This window comes from Halichoerus grypus, chromosome 3 (assembly GCF_964656455.1).
Source record: "Halichoerus grypus chromosome 3, mHalGry1.hap1.1, whole genome shotgun sequence".
In the NCBI taxonomy this organism is placed as follows: Eukaryota; Metazoa; Chordata; class Mammalia; order Carnivora; family Phocidae; genus Halichoerus; species Halichoerus grypus.
In genome coordinates, this window is record NC_135714.1 from 80,864,150 (window position 1) to 80,880,752 (window position 16,603).

At 40.4% G+C, this 16,603-nt stretch overlaps 1 protein-coding gene across 1 annotated transcript; it reads right to left on the reverse strand.

Annotated features, from left to right (window-relative positions):
* Positions 1 to 1,730: 1,730 nt before the first annotated feature.
* ADH5 (alcohol dehydrogenase 5 (class III), chi polypeptide) lies at positions 1,731 to 16,599 on the reverse strand. Its single transcript, XM_036106579.2, has 9 exons — positions 16,498 to 16,599; positions 12,972 to 13,073; positions 11,065 to 11,206; positions 10,453 to 10,540; positions 6,476 to 6,695; positions 6,064 to 6,324; positions 5,065 to 5,200; positions 2,203 to 2,341; positions 1,731 to 2,066 (listed from the first exon to the last, which is right to left on the reverse strand). Exons 1-9 carry the CDS (start codon positions 16,507 to 16,509, stop codon positions 2,042 to 2,044), a joined length of 1,125 nt encoding a protein of 374 aa, XP_035962472.1. The 5' UTR covers positions 16,510 to 16,599; the 3' UTR covers positions 1,731 to 2,041.
* Between the last annotated feature and the right edge of the window lie 4 nt (positions 16,600 to 16,603).

Sequence of the window (16,603 nt, forward strand, 5' to 3'; positions counted from 1 at the left end):
GCTGATCAGTCTGCAGTATGCTTTGTGTAATTTTAAAGGATACGTGTAAGTGGTATTAACATGCATTGAAAATTCTGGGAAGATATATAAACTTAACAGCAGTCAACTATTTTTATTGTGGGAGGGGAGTGTTGCTCTTCTTTCTTATGTAATTTTCTCTCAGATATGTTGTTTTATGTTTTTTTTTCAATGTCAATGGATTACCTGGATGGGAAGACTGAATCATTTTTGCTTCTTTATACTGCTCAGAATAAAAATGTAAACGTTTCTTAAGAGCACCACAAAAAGACTGATTTGACTATATTAAAAATAAGATACATTAAAATAAGATATAAAACTGATGAAGGATTGACATCTATAGTAACTCCTCTAAAAAGTACTCGGAAAAAGATAACTAATCCAATAGAAAAAGGAGCAAAGGATGTGAATGGATACTTCACAAAAAAGGAAATACAAATGTACAATAGTACTTCAGTAACTGAGGGGAATGCCAGCTAAAGTAACGAAGTATCATTTCACGCCCATCTCACTTGCAAAAGTTTTCAACCATTTTGAGGAACAATCCGGCAATTTCTAGTCAAGATGTGCTTATCCTATTGACTCTTGTACAATGAAAGGGTTAGGGCCGCTGACCCTCCAGGTATTTGAAAATCCACGTATTACTTCTGACTCCCCAGAAACTTTACTAACCGCTTACTTTTGACTGGAAGCCTTAAGAGAACAGTTGATTAACACATTTTTTATATATGTATTACAAACAGTATTCTTACAACAAAGTAAGCTAGAGAAAAAATGTTAAGAGAAAATACATTTACAACCATCATGTAAAAAATCCATGTGTAAGTGGATCTGTGCAGTTCAAACCCATGTTGTTCAAGGATCAGCTATATATCCTAACTAACACCATGAACAAGATGTACAATGTTTCACCAGGGTTAGCAAGACAGAAACAGCTCTGGAAGCTGCTTTATGCCATCATTTGGACAGCAGATGTTATTTCATATAACTGAATACTGTTGCACAGTATTAAAATTAGTGTATGAGAGCATCACATGCATTCATCACACAATAATGAGTAAAAAATGAAAGCTGCAGAATGAGACAGTATCAGGTTTTCAATACCAAAGACTAGAGGGTTAAGGGATATGTATAGTAAAAGTGTAACAATATGCATGAGAGTGAAAAACACCAAATTCTGGGTGGTGAGGAAAAGGATGTGGACAGATAATTCATAAAAAACCTCTGGAGAGGAAAGGCAATGTGTCCAGAAGTGGTAAATGTTAAGATTTGAAAAGTGCCTGGGAACTCTGAAATTCAGTGTGTATTTTTTTACATACTTGAAAGAGTTCATAGAAGCTGCCACCAACACACATACACCTTTTTATGCCCAGAAGTAGTTTTGTCAATGAAGTTTAGTGCCCAGTGTGGGCCAGATGCCATACTGGGAATTGGGAGCGTGAGTCTGAACACGGCATGGTATCTGTTCTCAAGAATGTAATCTCACAGGGGCTGAGACTTGGCTTCTGATTAACTTTGCCCCTGACGGTGAGGATATCTGTTTTTAGTAAATGGGCCAGCAACTCCTAAAGCAAAAATTACTGAGGATGGAAGAAGGCAAGGTTCAGATACTCACCACTGCCCCGTTTTCTCTAGCTTTCCTGTAAAGAATGAAAATTATGGGGACAGGAACCATGAGAATGAAGTCAGCATAAAACAGAGATGACAATGTCTACATATACACAGAAATTACTTTTATTATGTTAGGATATTCCTTAATGAGTTGGCAATTATACATGTGAAGGAGAGTTCAGAAAACAGATTTATGACTGTATTAGCCTTGTCCTTGATTAGAGATTTATGAATTATACAAAAAATATTATTGCCTAGAGTAGGTTACTCTAGAAGTAGTAGTAGAGAAGGTCTAGAAGGTCTAGAATGTCTAAGAGCTGTGAACTTGGAAGATCTTCTCCCTGCTTGTCTGGCTGTTCCAGCTGGACCACAAGACTTCGGTACAAGGATGAACAGGTTTTCTCTGCTGAATTTAAAGCTTTACAACAGTTCGAATGCTGTAAGAGAAGGAAGCAATAAACAGGTTTTAACGGATGTCTTTTAAGACCACTAAAACTATCTTTTTTTACCCTTCCTACATAAATCCTAAATCATTACTACATTTTATAATATATAGCCAAAGAGGAAGCTTACCTCTTGCCTGAATGCATCAGTTCAAAGGCTTTGTTAATTTGGTCAAAAGACAGATTATGAGTCACAAATTCATCAACCTTTATCTTTTTGGACATATATTCAGACACCAACTTCGGGACACTTTCCACACTCTTCCATCCTAAAAGAAATCATACATCTATTAATTCTCCCAAAAATCTTTACAGTATGCTTATTACTTAGTGGGTGACAGACATTTAAGAGAATTTTATCATGAATTAAAAAGGAATGAAGAACTTCAAAATCAACAGAGAGGAGGAAGAATTTAATGTATGTCTTTAGTTAAGAAAACAGTAAATGCCTTCTGAGTGTTTTCCTTTTTCTGTATTAAGATTTACTAAAATCTCATTAAGTTTTTAGCAAATTGAGACAAAATTTTAAACTACCTAGCACAGAACTCTGGAAGTCTTACACCAAACTTATTTAGGTCTGTAACAGATTTCTGTAATCATGAAATTCAAGGAAGAATAAAACTGATGTGATACATGACTTTATTCCTTTGGTTTTAAATTTAACAATGAAATTAGGGATAGCATCTCACCCTAGAAAACTGTGAAACTGAAAACAACAGTGGGAAATTTTTAGCTACTTAAGATTTTATTTTATTTTATTTTTAACGATTTTATTTATTTATTTGACAGAGAGAGACAAAGTGAGAGCAGAACACAAGCAGGGGGAGTGGGAGAAGGAGAAGCAGGCTTCCTGCTGAGCAGGGAGCCCGATGTGGGACTCGATCCCAAGACCCTGGGACCATGATCTGAGCTGAAGGCAGACACTTAACAACTGAGCCACCCAGGCGCCCTAGCTACTTAAGATTTTAAACAAAATCAGGTCCTTCAGTCTTTCACTTATATTGAAGGACATAGTAAATCGACAAAGAAGCCTTTCCACCTTTTAAACTAAGGACACTTTGTAGCTCATTTCAAACCTCTTTTGAGCCTTTTCCAAACCTCCCTCCTTATATCTTCTACCAATTATTCTTCCCCTAAAAACTGTGGGGCTTTTTCTTTTTTTCTTTTTTTTTTTTTTAAGATTTTATTTATTTATTTGACAGAAAGAGACAGCGAGAGACGGAACACAAGCGGGGGAGTGGGAGAGGGAGAAGCAGGCTTCCCGCTGAGCAGGGAGCCCAATATGGGGCTTGATCCCAGGACCCTGGGATCATGACGTGAGCCGAAGGCAGACGCTTAACGGATGAGCCACCCAGGCGTCCCTTTTCCTTTTTTTTAAAAAAATTATATTTATAGAATATTGACTGATTGTAGGTTCCATGCCCAACATGGGCCTTGAACACATGACCCCAAGATCAAGTCACATGCTCTACCCACTGAGCCAGCCAGGCACCCTTTCTTTCTCCTTTAAATCTCCTGGTAACCGAGACAAGTACAGCCACCACTATTCTCTAGACCCAAACTTCTATTTCCATCTGTGGGTCATATTTTAACACCACCAATTGGGCCCTAATGCTCCAGCTTATTTCCCAACCAGCATGAGCTAGGAGGATGAGGCTCCAATGAGAGGTTAGGATCAAACCCCTTGGCTCATCTCCCAGGCTTAGAATGCCCTTTCCAATATAGTTAAGGACCTGGGAGGATGTGTGACCTTAAAAGTCTATTCTAAGATACTCAAGTGAAGCATACATCTAGCTGGAAAGGCAAGTTTAGTCAGCTTTACATTTCTTTTTTAATAGAAATTCTTTTTTTTTTTTTTAATTTTATTATTTATTTAAGGGAGAGCGAGCTCGCCTGAGTCAGGAGAGGGGCAGAGGGAGAGAGAAAGAGAATCTGCAAGCTGACTGAGCTGAGCCCGACGCAGGGCTTTATCTCACAACCCTGAGATCATGACCTGACCCGACACCAAGAGTCAGACACTTAACAGACTGCACCACCACGGCGCCCCTTGACATTTTCTTATGGTGAATTCTATAGTACAAAGACAGAAAACTTGGGCTAAACCCCTCATACTTTCCTGATCTTTTCCTCTGGCCTTCAAAAAAGTGGACACAATATGAGGATGGGGATCTTAAGAGACACTTTGTTAAATACAGATTAAAAACTCATGCAATGTGATTTTTCCCCCCTAAAAGGATAGCGAGAATATAAATATATATATACATATAGGAGTGTGTGTGTGTATGTATATATATCTATAGATATATATATTTAAAAACCTATGAAAACACGAGATTTCATTAATTCATAATTGTTGGGATATAAAAGCATGATTTGTGCTTCCCAGCTGAGCAAGCACGGCAAAGATGGAAATGCTTTTTCAGCATTCTACCAGTAGTTAGGCAACCCCAGCCGACCATGTACTTTTTAGGATCACAAAAGGGAAAAATGATCAGTCTGGCAGCTCTTCAATTCTGTTACCAGGTTTGGTCTAATACGGTATTTTCCGTTTAAGACTTTGTACTGGTTACTGCTGAGGTCAGTAGTATGTAGACAGAGGTACAATCACATGCAGCGATAACCACGCTCGGGAACACTGAGGAGAAATGCTGATAATCTAAGTCCACAACACAGCAGTGGGGCTGACACTGTTGTCTGCGTACCCTCGAGCCAACTTCTCACTCCTGCCCTACCCCCAACTATTTCCTCATCAACAGGATACTGATTTTTGTGTGTGTAAAAAGGGATCTCGTGCTTCAGAGGAAGCTGAGCATCTCCCCAGCCCCAGGGGTGAATACTGATTGAATAGGAAACCTTCTTATTAAAATAACTATGCAACAACTTACGATGAGAAGGTAGTCCATGAAAATTCTTGTTAAAACAAATCAGTCTGGGATGAAAATTCTGCCAATGGAAATAACAAAAGAGAAAATGTGCTCACGCACTGAATTACCTCCAAAGGCAGTGCCTTTCCACGTGCGGCCTGTTACCAGCTGAAATGGGCGAGTGGCGATTTCTTCACCTGAGGCAGCGACCCCGACTATGACGCTGACGCCCCAGCCTTTGTGGCAGGCCTCCAGCGCGGCTCTCTGCAGACAGGGGCAGGACCAAATCACACAAGTCAGTGCATTCTGCTGAGAATATCAGCAAAGTAGCTTTGGGAGGAAAGAATGGCGGTACAGAGCTTCTAAAAAAATCACACAAAGTGATCACACTATTTGGTAAATGTAATTTCATTCAACAGTTTTTTCAAAAAAAATTATTAACCTGGCTGAATATTAACACAAAATGAAAGAATTTAAAAGCTTTTATTTGCTGTCTAGCTTTTTTTTTTAAGATTTTATTTATTTATTTGACATAGAGACAGAGCACAAACGGGGGGGGGGAGCAGCAGGCAGACGGAGAGGGAGAAGCAGGCTCCCCATGGAGCATGGAGCCCGACATCAGGGCTTGATCCCAGGACCCCGGGATCATGACCTGAGCCGACGGCAGATGCTTAACTGACTGAGCCACCCAGGTGCCTCTTGCTGTCTAGTTTTTAAAATAAATCCTAGTTCAAAATTCTGAAGACTTTAATAAAGGAAGCAGGTGGAGAACAGTAACACTCCTGCTGAGCATCTACTCTGTGTCAAGGTGGTGTCATTACTGTGCCTGCATTTTACAGAAGAGGAAACTGAGCTTTAGAGAAGTTGTTGCTCGAGGTTAGTGAAGTGGATGTACAGCTAACCCCTGAACAACACACAGGGGTTGGGACGCCCACCCCCCGCGCAGTCGAAAATTCACATATAACTGTTGATTCCCCCAAAATTTAACCAACAGCCTACTGTTGACTGGGAGCCTTACCAATGATATAAACAGTCAATTAATATATATTTTGTGTATGTATTACATGCTCTATTCTTACAATAAAGCTAGAGGGCAAAAAAAAAGGAATGAAGCAAAACATACTTACCATGACTTTCACGTTACCAGTACACTCGAAGGAATAGTCCACTCCCCCGTCAGTCATTTCAATGAGCACTTCCTGGATGGGTTTACTGAAGTCCTGGGGGTTAATACATTCAGAGGCTCCAAACTCCTTGGCCCTTGCAAATTTATCTTTATTGATGTCCACACCAATGATCCGGGATGCACCAGCCACCTTACAGCCCATGATAGCCGCCAGTCCAACTCCTCCTAGGCCAAAGATGGCACAAATAGAGCCAGGCTCCACCTAACAGGAAAGACAGTCTATTAGGTACTCGTTGCACAAGTGTCAAGGAAATCACTAGGTTTTTTACTCACCGGGCCAAGTTCACTATTCTAGCAAAGCTCTGTTGTATCCAATCAGAAGGCAGAAGCTAAAATCCAGGCCCATCTCTTACCTTGGCTGTGTTCACAGCAGCACCATAACCAGTTGAAATGCCACAACCCAGAAGGCAGACTTTATCCAAAGGTGCTAAAGGATCAATTTTAGCAACAGAGATATCAGCCACAACTGTGTATTCAGAAAATGTGCTGGTTCCCATGTAATGGAAAATTGTCTTTCCTTTGCAAGTAAATCTGCTAGTACCATCTGGCATTAATCCTTTTCCCTGAGTAACTCTAAAGAAAATAAAAAAGGAAAAAGGCAGGGTAAAATCAGGTTTCCCAAAATACACAGGAAAAAGAAATCAATTTTAAATATGACAGACAGAAAAGTGTACTAAGACCCAAAGTCTAATTTCTTTTTTTTTTTTTTAAAGATTTATTTTAGGGGGTGCCTGGGTGGCTCAATTGGTTAACGACTGCCTTCAGCTCAGGTCATGATCCCAGAGTCCCAGATCGTGTCCCACATCGGGCTCCCTGCTCAGTGGGGAGTCTACTTCACCCTCTCACCCCCGCCACTCTCATGCTCTCTCTCTCTCAAATAAAATCTTAAAAAAAAAAAAGATTTTAGAGAGAGAGACAGCACGTGCACGTGCCAGAGAGACCATGTGCACACATGAGCAGGAGGGGCAGAGGGAGAGGGAGAACTCAAGCAGACTCCGTGCTTAGCACGGAGCCCAATGTGGGGCTCATCTCACGACCCTGAGATCATGACCTGAGCTGAAAACAAGAGGTGGACACTCTACCAACTGCGTCACCCCAGGCGACCCCCAAAGTCTAATTTCTAATGTATTTATTAATAATTTAGCACCTTTCGGCAATGCCTTATTAGGGAAACTTAAGAAAGACTTATATTCTTATATATCTTTTCCAACATTCAATATCCTTCTGGATCTTACTGTTGGGTATTGAAATAAATTTAACAGATACAACTTATGGATCAGATGAAATAATTTTAAAAATCCGTCATAAAACTGTGAGCAAATATAACTTCTGAAAGCATAGAGCCAAAACCAGAATCTACACAAGCAGAGATTATGAGCAATTATGCAGATCAGGTGATGAAAATAGATAGCCACACTGGCTAATTTAGATCTTTCTGGAGGCTTTTTTCAAAATAGTCCTCAAGGATTCAAGTTTTCTTTCTCTTTGTTTTTTGCCTATGTAGTTGGTAACACTAATGAAGGATGAAGAAAAAAACCTCACAAAGGCAACCAGTATGATAAATGGTATCAAAAATTATTTTTGACATTCTAAATAGATAGGTAACGTAATGTCCTGCTTAGGAGTACAGGCCCTAAAATCAAACACAGTTGGGTTCAAATCCAGTGTGATCTTGGGCCAGTAAATTAACCTTTGTGCCTTAGTTTCCTCACTATAAAATGGAAAGACACAATAATATCTTCCTTATAGACTACTATAAAAATCAAATGTTATATAAGGCATTAACATTGTGCCTGGCACAGGGTGCTTAATATTTGTTATTTTTAGTAAAAACAACGCACTATAATTTGATGTACATTCTTAGGCTAATCTTTTGGAATACACAGAATAAACAAATACACAGATGAAAAGAAAATGGATTGCCTCTAGACTCAAGAGTAAATACATTTCCTTTGAGAGAAAAACATGACCAGAAACAAAAAACTATGTGACAAAGCTCTACCACAAATAACTTAAATCTTTAAGAGAGCAACTTAAGTTTGTTTAGCCTTCCTTAATGTACGAAATCACTTGTCCCAGAGGACTTTCTTGAACAAAAGGTGACATGGGATACATTTTATGCTTTGAAAGGACTTGTCCCTCTAAAACGCTACAGACAGCCACAAAAAGCCCATTACCATTATTATACTTGATAGGTCCCAAGCTTTTAAACAGTGTTTGAAATTACCTTTCAAAACAAAATTTATTTTGGTTCTAGCTTTGCCAAAACTAACTGGACTTATGTTATAAAGTAAATGGAATCTTGTTTCCCAAAAATATAAACTAATTTTGTCAATGGCACTAGAAAACAAATGTAAGAACACATGGATTTTCCATATGTGACTCAATCTTCTAGGTCATGGACCCAATTCCAATGTGGGTGTGGGGGTGTGTTCCCTCACACACAACACGGAACAATTCTTGGACACCAGCAGGGTGTCTGAGAATTCAACCCAATTCTAACACCAGCAACCTGGAGATAGCCATCAGGTTCCACAGGTTAAGGGCTCAGTCCTACAAGACTGCCTCCTACCCTCCACTTCAGAAGCCAGCTGCAAGCTCCAGGCTGTTAATCAGTGCCTTTTTTTTTTTTAAAGATTTTATTTGACAGAGAAAGAGAGTGCGTGCATGTGTGCATACAACTTGGGGGAGGGGTGGAGGGCGAGGCAGAGAATCTCAAGCAGACTTGGCGCTGAGTGCAGATCCTGCCACAGGGCTCGACCTGAGCTGAAACCAAGGGTAGGAAGCTCAACTGACTGAGCCACCCAGGTGCCCCATGTTACCTATGCTTCTGACCCAGAGGCTACAGATCGGAGGTTCCAAAGACTTCCTCCTTAGGTTCTTTTAATTCCCCAGAGCAGCTCATAGAACTCATGGAAACACTTACGTTATTAAAGGATATGATAAAGAATATGAATCAACAGCCAGATGAAGAGAAGCATAGGAGGTATGGGGAAAAGCTGAGGAGCTTCCACATGCTCTACAGGTATGTCACTCTCCCCAATCTCCATGTGTTCAACAGCCCCAAAGCTCTCTGAACTCAGTCCTTTTGGGGTTTTATGGAAGCTTAATTATAGTTATGACTGACTGTCATTGGCCACTGGCTGATTCAACCTCAAGAGCCCCTTTTCCCTTACCAAAGGCCAGGCCATCCACAGGTTTCCTAACGGTTTTCCAAAAGTCACCTTCACTAATATAACAAAGACACCTTTATAGCCCACGTAAAGGAAATTCCAAGGGTTTTAGCAGCTATGAGCCAGAAACCATGGCAGAACACCAAATACATATGAGAAATATAAATTTGGTCATCTAAATGAAATCACAATATTACACTTAGCAATTCCAATCCTAGGAAAATACCCAAGAGAAAGTAGTGCATATATTCACTAAAAGATATGCACAAGAATGTTCACGGCGGAATGAATCACAACAGCCCCAAACATTTAAGGAGCAACTTAAATGTCCATCAACAGGGGAATGGATAAATAGAGATAAAGGAATGAAATGTGGCAGAGCAACAAAAAGAACTGATGCACAGAGCAACGTGGATACATCTCATAGACATTATGAATGAAAGAAACCAGACAAAAGAGCACATAGTATGTGATTCTATTTATATGAAGTCCTGTAGCGAAAGAAATCAGAACAGTGGTTCCCTTTGAGGGAGGCAGGTACTGACGTGGAAGGGATACGAATGACTCTGTAGGGTGCTGGAAAGGTTCTCTATCTAACCATTAGGTGAGTATATACATAACAATTCGTGGAGCGTACACTTAAGATTTCTAGACTAAGTACTTTACTACATCTGTTCTACCTCGATAAGAGTAAAAAAAGGGGAATACAAGGAGATCTTAAATTGCCTGTAGTAAAGTAAGTGCTGCTACCTTACTACAGTAAAATAACCACCTTTTCTGTGTCAAGGGGTTATGTTATCTCTTGTTATCTTCCTAGGAACCTTCTGAGTTTTATTACTTGGATTTCATAGACAATAAAATGGCTCATAAAAATGATTTCATTTGATTTCATAAGCATGTCCCTCCTTAATTTCTATTTTGGCAAATTTAGCCCAGTGTTATGTAAGGAGAATGGGTTCAGAAAATTCTGTTTTATCTGATAGTTATGATATTGGGTAAATCACTTAATTTGAGTCTTAATTTTCTCATCTATGAAAATGGGGATACCAGTGATAATGAGGCTGCCATAAAGCTGAAATGAAATAATTCATGTAGAATATTCTGGATAGACTGCCCCATAATTACTATTTTAAGAATAAAATAACAAAGATACTAACCTTATCTTCTGGCAAAGGTTTGTTTTAGGGTTTAGACAAAATTTGCATTCTCCACACTGTGGGATGTAAAGTGGGACGACAGTATCACCTGGGAGACAAATGCAAAGACATTATCCTGAATAGGGAGCATCTGTTTCTAAATGGATACATCAGCCCCTGCAAACTTCCACTCCTGTCAACTCATGTGGCTTTGCAAAGTTAACAACTTCAACTTAGAACTTTACCTACATAACATGATTCAGACACTGACTATACAATAAATACAAGTTTTCAAAATTTTGATTGAAATGAACTCTTAAAATTGTAACTGGAAAACAAGGTCATGGGCTTCAAAATACTGACTCACTGATGAATCTTTAAAAATTCTTGTTTAATTGGTCAAAACTGGCTTTGGAAATAAATACTTTCAGATGAACAGTAGTCTGCAAAATCCAAAAGGAAAAAACCTCTCAAATATTTGTGCTTCCCAGATAAGGAATAAAATCGTTCTTGACAAATGACTCAGGTGATAACTTGTTCACGAAGAGACAATGTATCACTTAATGGAAATGTAATTTCCTTGCAGAAATAAGTTGAAATTATGAAATTAAGTGGTTCAAATATCCTCCTTACCTGCCTTCAGCTTAGTAACTCCTTCGCCAACACTTTCCACAATTCCAGCACCTTCATGTCCCAGGATCACTGGAAAACTCCCTTCAGGATCAGCCCCACTCAGGGTATAGGCATCGGTGTGGCAAACTGCGGTAGCAATAATCTAGCAGGATATTAAAGGGCGTGTGTGTTTGCATGCAATTCAGAGTGAGATACAGGTCAAAGGCAAGGCATTTTTAATACCCTATTTCATTGATTCTAAGATACGTTTCTTTGATATTTTAACCTCTTTACAATCAACACATGCTTACAATCTGTGGCATCTTAACAATTAGAATTGACAGCATTTTTTAGTGATCCATAAAAGTAATGGTGTGTTTATATGCAAAGGAAATGGTACATCTATCTCCTTTCCAGTGCAGGCTAGCAAGAGCAAGTAAACACGGTGATTTTATGGGCACTGTGCCTCCAGGTGTGGAGAGGAACCACTAAAAGCACAGAAAAGAAATCCTGGAGGGGTGGCTGGGTGGCTCAGTTGGTTAAGTGTCTGCCTTCGGCTCAGGTCATGATCCCAGGGTCTTGGGATCGAGCCCTGCATTGGGCTCCAGCCCTGCATTGGGCTCCCTGCTCAGCGGGGAGTCTGCTTCTCTCTCTCCCTCTGCCACTCCTTCTGCTTGTGCGCTCTCTCAAATAAATAAAATCTTAAAAAAAAAAAATGAAATCATGGAGTGTTTATATTTATGCTTGTTTCTCACCTATATACCTGCTATTTGTTAGTAGTTTCCCATACAGCTCATCTTAGTACATCCCAGGACACATTTTCTTTTTCAGTGGCAAAATCACAATCAGGTTAATTTCTGAACTTAAGAGAAAAATGTATTAACTGTATAAGATTTCAGATTCCTGGGTCCAGGTTGAAAAGGATTTTGAAAAGTTATTTGGTTGTGGGTTCCTCCACTTGTTATTTGATTCCTGGGAGCATGAGTGTTTGGAGGTGGGATGGGGAAAGTATACTCTAATTCACAGCAAAAAAAGCTTACCTTTTCTAGAATGTTAGTTTTATTCAATGGTCACTACTTTAAAGTATTACTTTTACATCAAAACAAGAGAGAATGCTAAAAATACCCAGGGGGCTGCCTTGTGCAATATCCCTCTCTCCACAGGTAACTTCCTTTCTCTGCCACAGCAGAGGTTGAGCAGGACTAGACTGATGGCTCCCCTGAATCAAGGCCTTGCCTGCAAGTTTCAGTACATTTTAAAGCTCTCTAAGCAAGTGGACTTCACTTGCTTGTTGCTCCAGTCAAATCAGGAGCCTCTTTCCAAATCTTATTTGAAACTGCCTCTAATGAGTCTGAAGACCAATTCTACTTTTGTTTCTAATGTGTCATCATTTGTTTTAAGTCATGGGATCAGGAGAAAAGAGAGCATCTTACAAATTCATCTTAAACACAGGCTATGGAAGATAAATTGCAATAATCCAGTGATCCGTGGGGAAGGCTGCTGAGCTCAACATCAAAGCTAAAAAGACGGAGAGAAGTGCTGCAAAAGTGAAGGGGGTAAAATAAGAGAAGGATGGGGGCGCCTGGGTGGCTCAGTCGTTAAGCATCTGCCTTCGGCTCAGGTCATGATCCCAGGGTCCTGGGATCGAGCCCCACATCGGGCTCCCTGCTCCGCAGGAAGCCTGCTTCTCCCTCTCCCACTCCCCCTGCTTGTGTTCCCTCTCTCGCTGTGTCTCTCTCTGTCAAATAAATAAATAAAATCTTAAAAAAAAAAAAAAAAAATAAGAGAAGGATGTTGTGATTCTAAGGTTGGATGACTTTCAATACCTTCTCCTTGGCACTGGCCTTTGGGATTTATCCTCAGAGGGTTCATCTACCCAGAGACCTAATTGTAAGTCTTCTCTTCCAGTGCCTTCGATGTGTCATTACCTTAATTCGAACTTCATGAGACTTTGGGGGTGCCACCTCCACCTCCTCTATAGAGAGAGGCTTTCCTGCCTCCCAGGCAACTGCAGCCTTGCACTTGATAACCTGAAATGGGGACAAAAGAGAGCAAGTTGTTTATCCTCCTGCACTAATAATGAATTCCTTATTAATTTAGATCCTGACGAATGCTAATCTTAGAAAGTAGATCACACAATCACAAAAAACTCTACATCCCGAAGTGATATGGAGAACTGTTTTGCATGTTTTTAGATTTCATATAAATAATGTTCACTAAAAAAATTTAATTGAGATGACCATATGGTCAGATATAAAAGCCTCTTCTGGTTAAGAAGTCTTATTAATCAAGTATTTAATGACCTTCTACAATGCATAAGCAGGAGCATATCAAGAATACAGATTCCAGGAACGCCTGGGTGGCTCAGTCGTTAAGCGTCTGCCTTCGGCTCAGGTCATGATCCCAGGGTCCTGGGATCGAGCCCCGCATTGGGCTCCCTGCTTGGCAGGGAGCCTGCTTCTCCCTCTCCCACTCCCCCTGCTTGTGTTCCCTCTCTCGCTGTGTCTGTCAAATAAATAAATAAAATCTTTAAAAAAAAAAAGAATACAGATTCCAGGGGCACCTGGGTGGTTCAGTGGATTAAGTGTCTGCCTTCGGCATGGGTCATCATCTCAGGGTCCTGGGATTGAGCCCCACGTTGGGCTCCCTGCTCAGCAGGGAGTCTGCTTGTCCCTCTCCCTTTGCCCCTCATCCCCGCTCATGCTCTCTCTCCCTCGCTCTGCTAATAAATAAATAAAATCTTAAAAAAAAAAAATACAGGTTCCAAGACAATCGGATTCAGTAAGGTCTGGCACAGGATCCAAGGAATCTGAATGCTTAACATATACCCTAGAGTATTTCTAAATTAGGCACAGTAAGAGATTAACAATAATAAAATAGAAAAATTATATTATAATAAGTTATGTGAATATGGTCTCTCTCTCAAAATATCTTATTGTACTGCATGCAGTCATCCTTCTAGTGATGATGTGAGATGATGACGTGGAGTGACACAGGCATTGTGATGTAGCGTTAGGCTACTACTGACTTTCTGATAATGGGTAGAAGGAAGATCACCTGCTTCCGGACTGTAGTGGACCTTGGGTAACTGAAACAGCAGATAAGGTGGGGGGGGAGGGGATTACTGTATAATGAATTAAATTTTTATCCAATTTCAATGTGGCAACTAGAAAAAAAATTACATATGGGACTTGTATTATATTTCTATAGCATAGCATTGCCTTAGAAATTCTAGTCAGTACACTCCTCCTTTACCAGAGAATCAGGTGTAATGAGGAGAGTTAAAAATTTTTTTTTAATTGAAGCATAGTTAACACTGAATATTATATTAGCTTCAGGGGTACAACATGGTGATTTGACGTTTATATACATAAGGAAATGATCACCATGGGTAGGTCTAGTTATCATCTGTCACCATACAAAGTTATTACAATATTTTATTGACTTTATTCCCAATGCTATACATTTCCATGACTTCTTTATTTTTATAAGTGGTAGTTTGAACCTCTTATATCCTTCACCTATTTTGCCGCACCCTCCCGCCCCGCCCCCACAGGGAAGTTTTGATTAGTTCACGTAATGCTTATAAAATGTGTTGACAGAATAAAAGTTGCAAACTGCTGGGTTTATAGGAGACAAACTTGAAAGTCAACAATTCCAATAACTGTAAGTTAAAGGGAGAGGCATAAAGTGCTCCTGCACTAAGTGGAGAAAATGCACAAAATGGAGAAAGAGAGTTAACTTTGGTTGGTGGGTTTGAAAAAACTTCACTTTTAACTAGGATAACAAAGGATGAGAAAGAGTTACAAATAGTGATAAAACACCTACAATTACAAAAAGCTATTGAGAAGTAAATGAAAATGAACAAAGTCCCTAATACAGTCCTTGGCATTGTGTAGCTTTGCAAAAACAAATCAATATTAGCAGAACAGAGTGGAGGAAAAGGGGAGTTGAACTATATACAGAGATGAGTGGCTTGTGTAAACTGGTGAGGCTGGAAATTATTGCTTTTAAAATTAAAGTGTAGGGGCGCCTGGGTGGCTCAGTCGTTAAGCGTCTGCCTTCAGCTCGGGTCGTGATCTCAGGGTCCTGGGATCGAGCCCCACATCGGGCTCCTTGCTTGGTGGGAAGCCTGCCTCTCCCTCTCCCACTCTCCCTGCTTGTGTTCCTTCTCTCGCTGTGTCTCCCTCTGTCAAATGGATAAATAAAATCTTTAAAAAAATAAAATTAAATTAAATTAAAGTGTAGATATTAAATCTGATGGTGAAAAAATTCAGACATTGCATTACAATCTGTTTTCAATGAAATGTACCATAAATCTCAAAACAAAGTCCCAAAGGTCAAATTCAGAATAGCCATGGATCCTAGAGAACTTAAGCAACATGAATAAATAATTCATCTATAATCTAAGCTTTTATGCCCCTTCCCCTCATTTCAGGAATGTTTGAAAGATTAACCTTTTCTTTCAGTGACAATTCTAAGCAAAACAAAGCTCTGCCCTAGATCCACAGGCAATGGTCCTACTTCAACACTTGAACTATCACAGGATTATAATTTTTCACCTTCTCTGAATAAAGGCACTTGGTAATAAGGAAAACTTGCCAATTTGTTAAGTCTAAAAGATCGTCTAGAGTTCACCATTTCTTCTCAACCTCAACATTTAAGGTCCTAAATCTTTCTAGAAAATTTCTAAAGTTTGCAAAACATTAAAACACCAAATAACTTTAAACTGATTATTCATATATTTCTGCCTTTCTTTCTTGTCTAATGTATATTTCAGGAACCTGAATAGTTCCTCGCACAGGGACAGACCTGGACAGGAATCCTGGCTATCTTAAAGTGACCACTAAGCACGCCAAACCTCTAAGCCTCAATTTTGGGTCTGAAAAATGGAGACAATACCTCATAGAAGTGTCACGGGAGGATTAAAAGGATATAAACTTCTGGTGCCTTAAATGCTCAAAAATGTTACTACTGAAAGGGACCCACGGGTCTTCCCAAATACATTCTTTGGTGTCCCCATAACTGTTCAATTATGAATTACAATCATGAAACACAGCAACCTTAAGGGTTAGGAGCGCGGGTTCTGCTACCCGCCAAGTATGACCCCAGGCAAGTTAGTTATTTTAGCATACGCAAAGCACTAGCGCTCCTAAACCACTTCTAGCAGGAAACCGACCCCCCGCCCCCCACTTTCCGGTTCTCCCCGCCCCCACCTCGCTCCGCTGCCCCAGAAGCAGCAAAACCTTTTCAAGTAAAGAGCCGAAACAAAGATTCTTTCCCTTCCTTCCCGCAGAGCAGCTCGCCCAAGGCACCGTTTCAAATCCGGCAGCTCATGCCTGTCTACAGGCCGAGCCCCGCGTGCCCCGCGCAGTTAGCGGCCCAGTTCCATCCTACGCTTTCCCTCTGTTCCCTCCTTCTTTGGAGTAGGTCGCGCAGCACCGCCAGGCCTACCTGCGCCGCCATGGTCTCGGACTCGGTCAGCGAACTGCGAACGTCTGGGGTGGAACCCACCGTACTGGGCCCGGGGGCGGGGAGTGCGCCTGGGGCGGGGAGTGCG

Bases quoted from the DNA above. Each gene is read 5' to 3' on its own strand.
- ADH5 (XM_036106579.2), bottom strand. The intron at 10,541-11,064 runs GTAAGGAGGATA...TTTGTCTCCCAG, and splicing joins AGTTACTAAGCTGAAGGCAG to GTGATACTGTCGTCCCACTT. The intron at 6,325-6,475 runs GTAAGAGATGGG...CTTTCCTGTTAG, and splicing joins CTGCTGTGAACACAGCCAAG to GTGGAGCCTGGCTCTATTTG.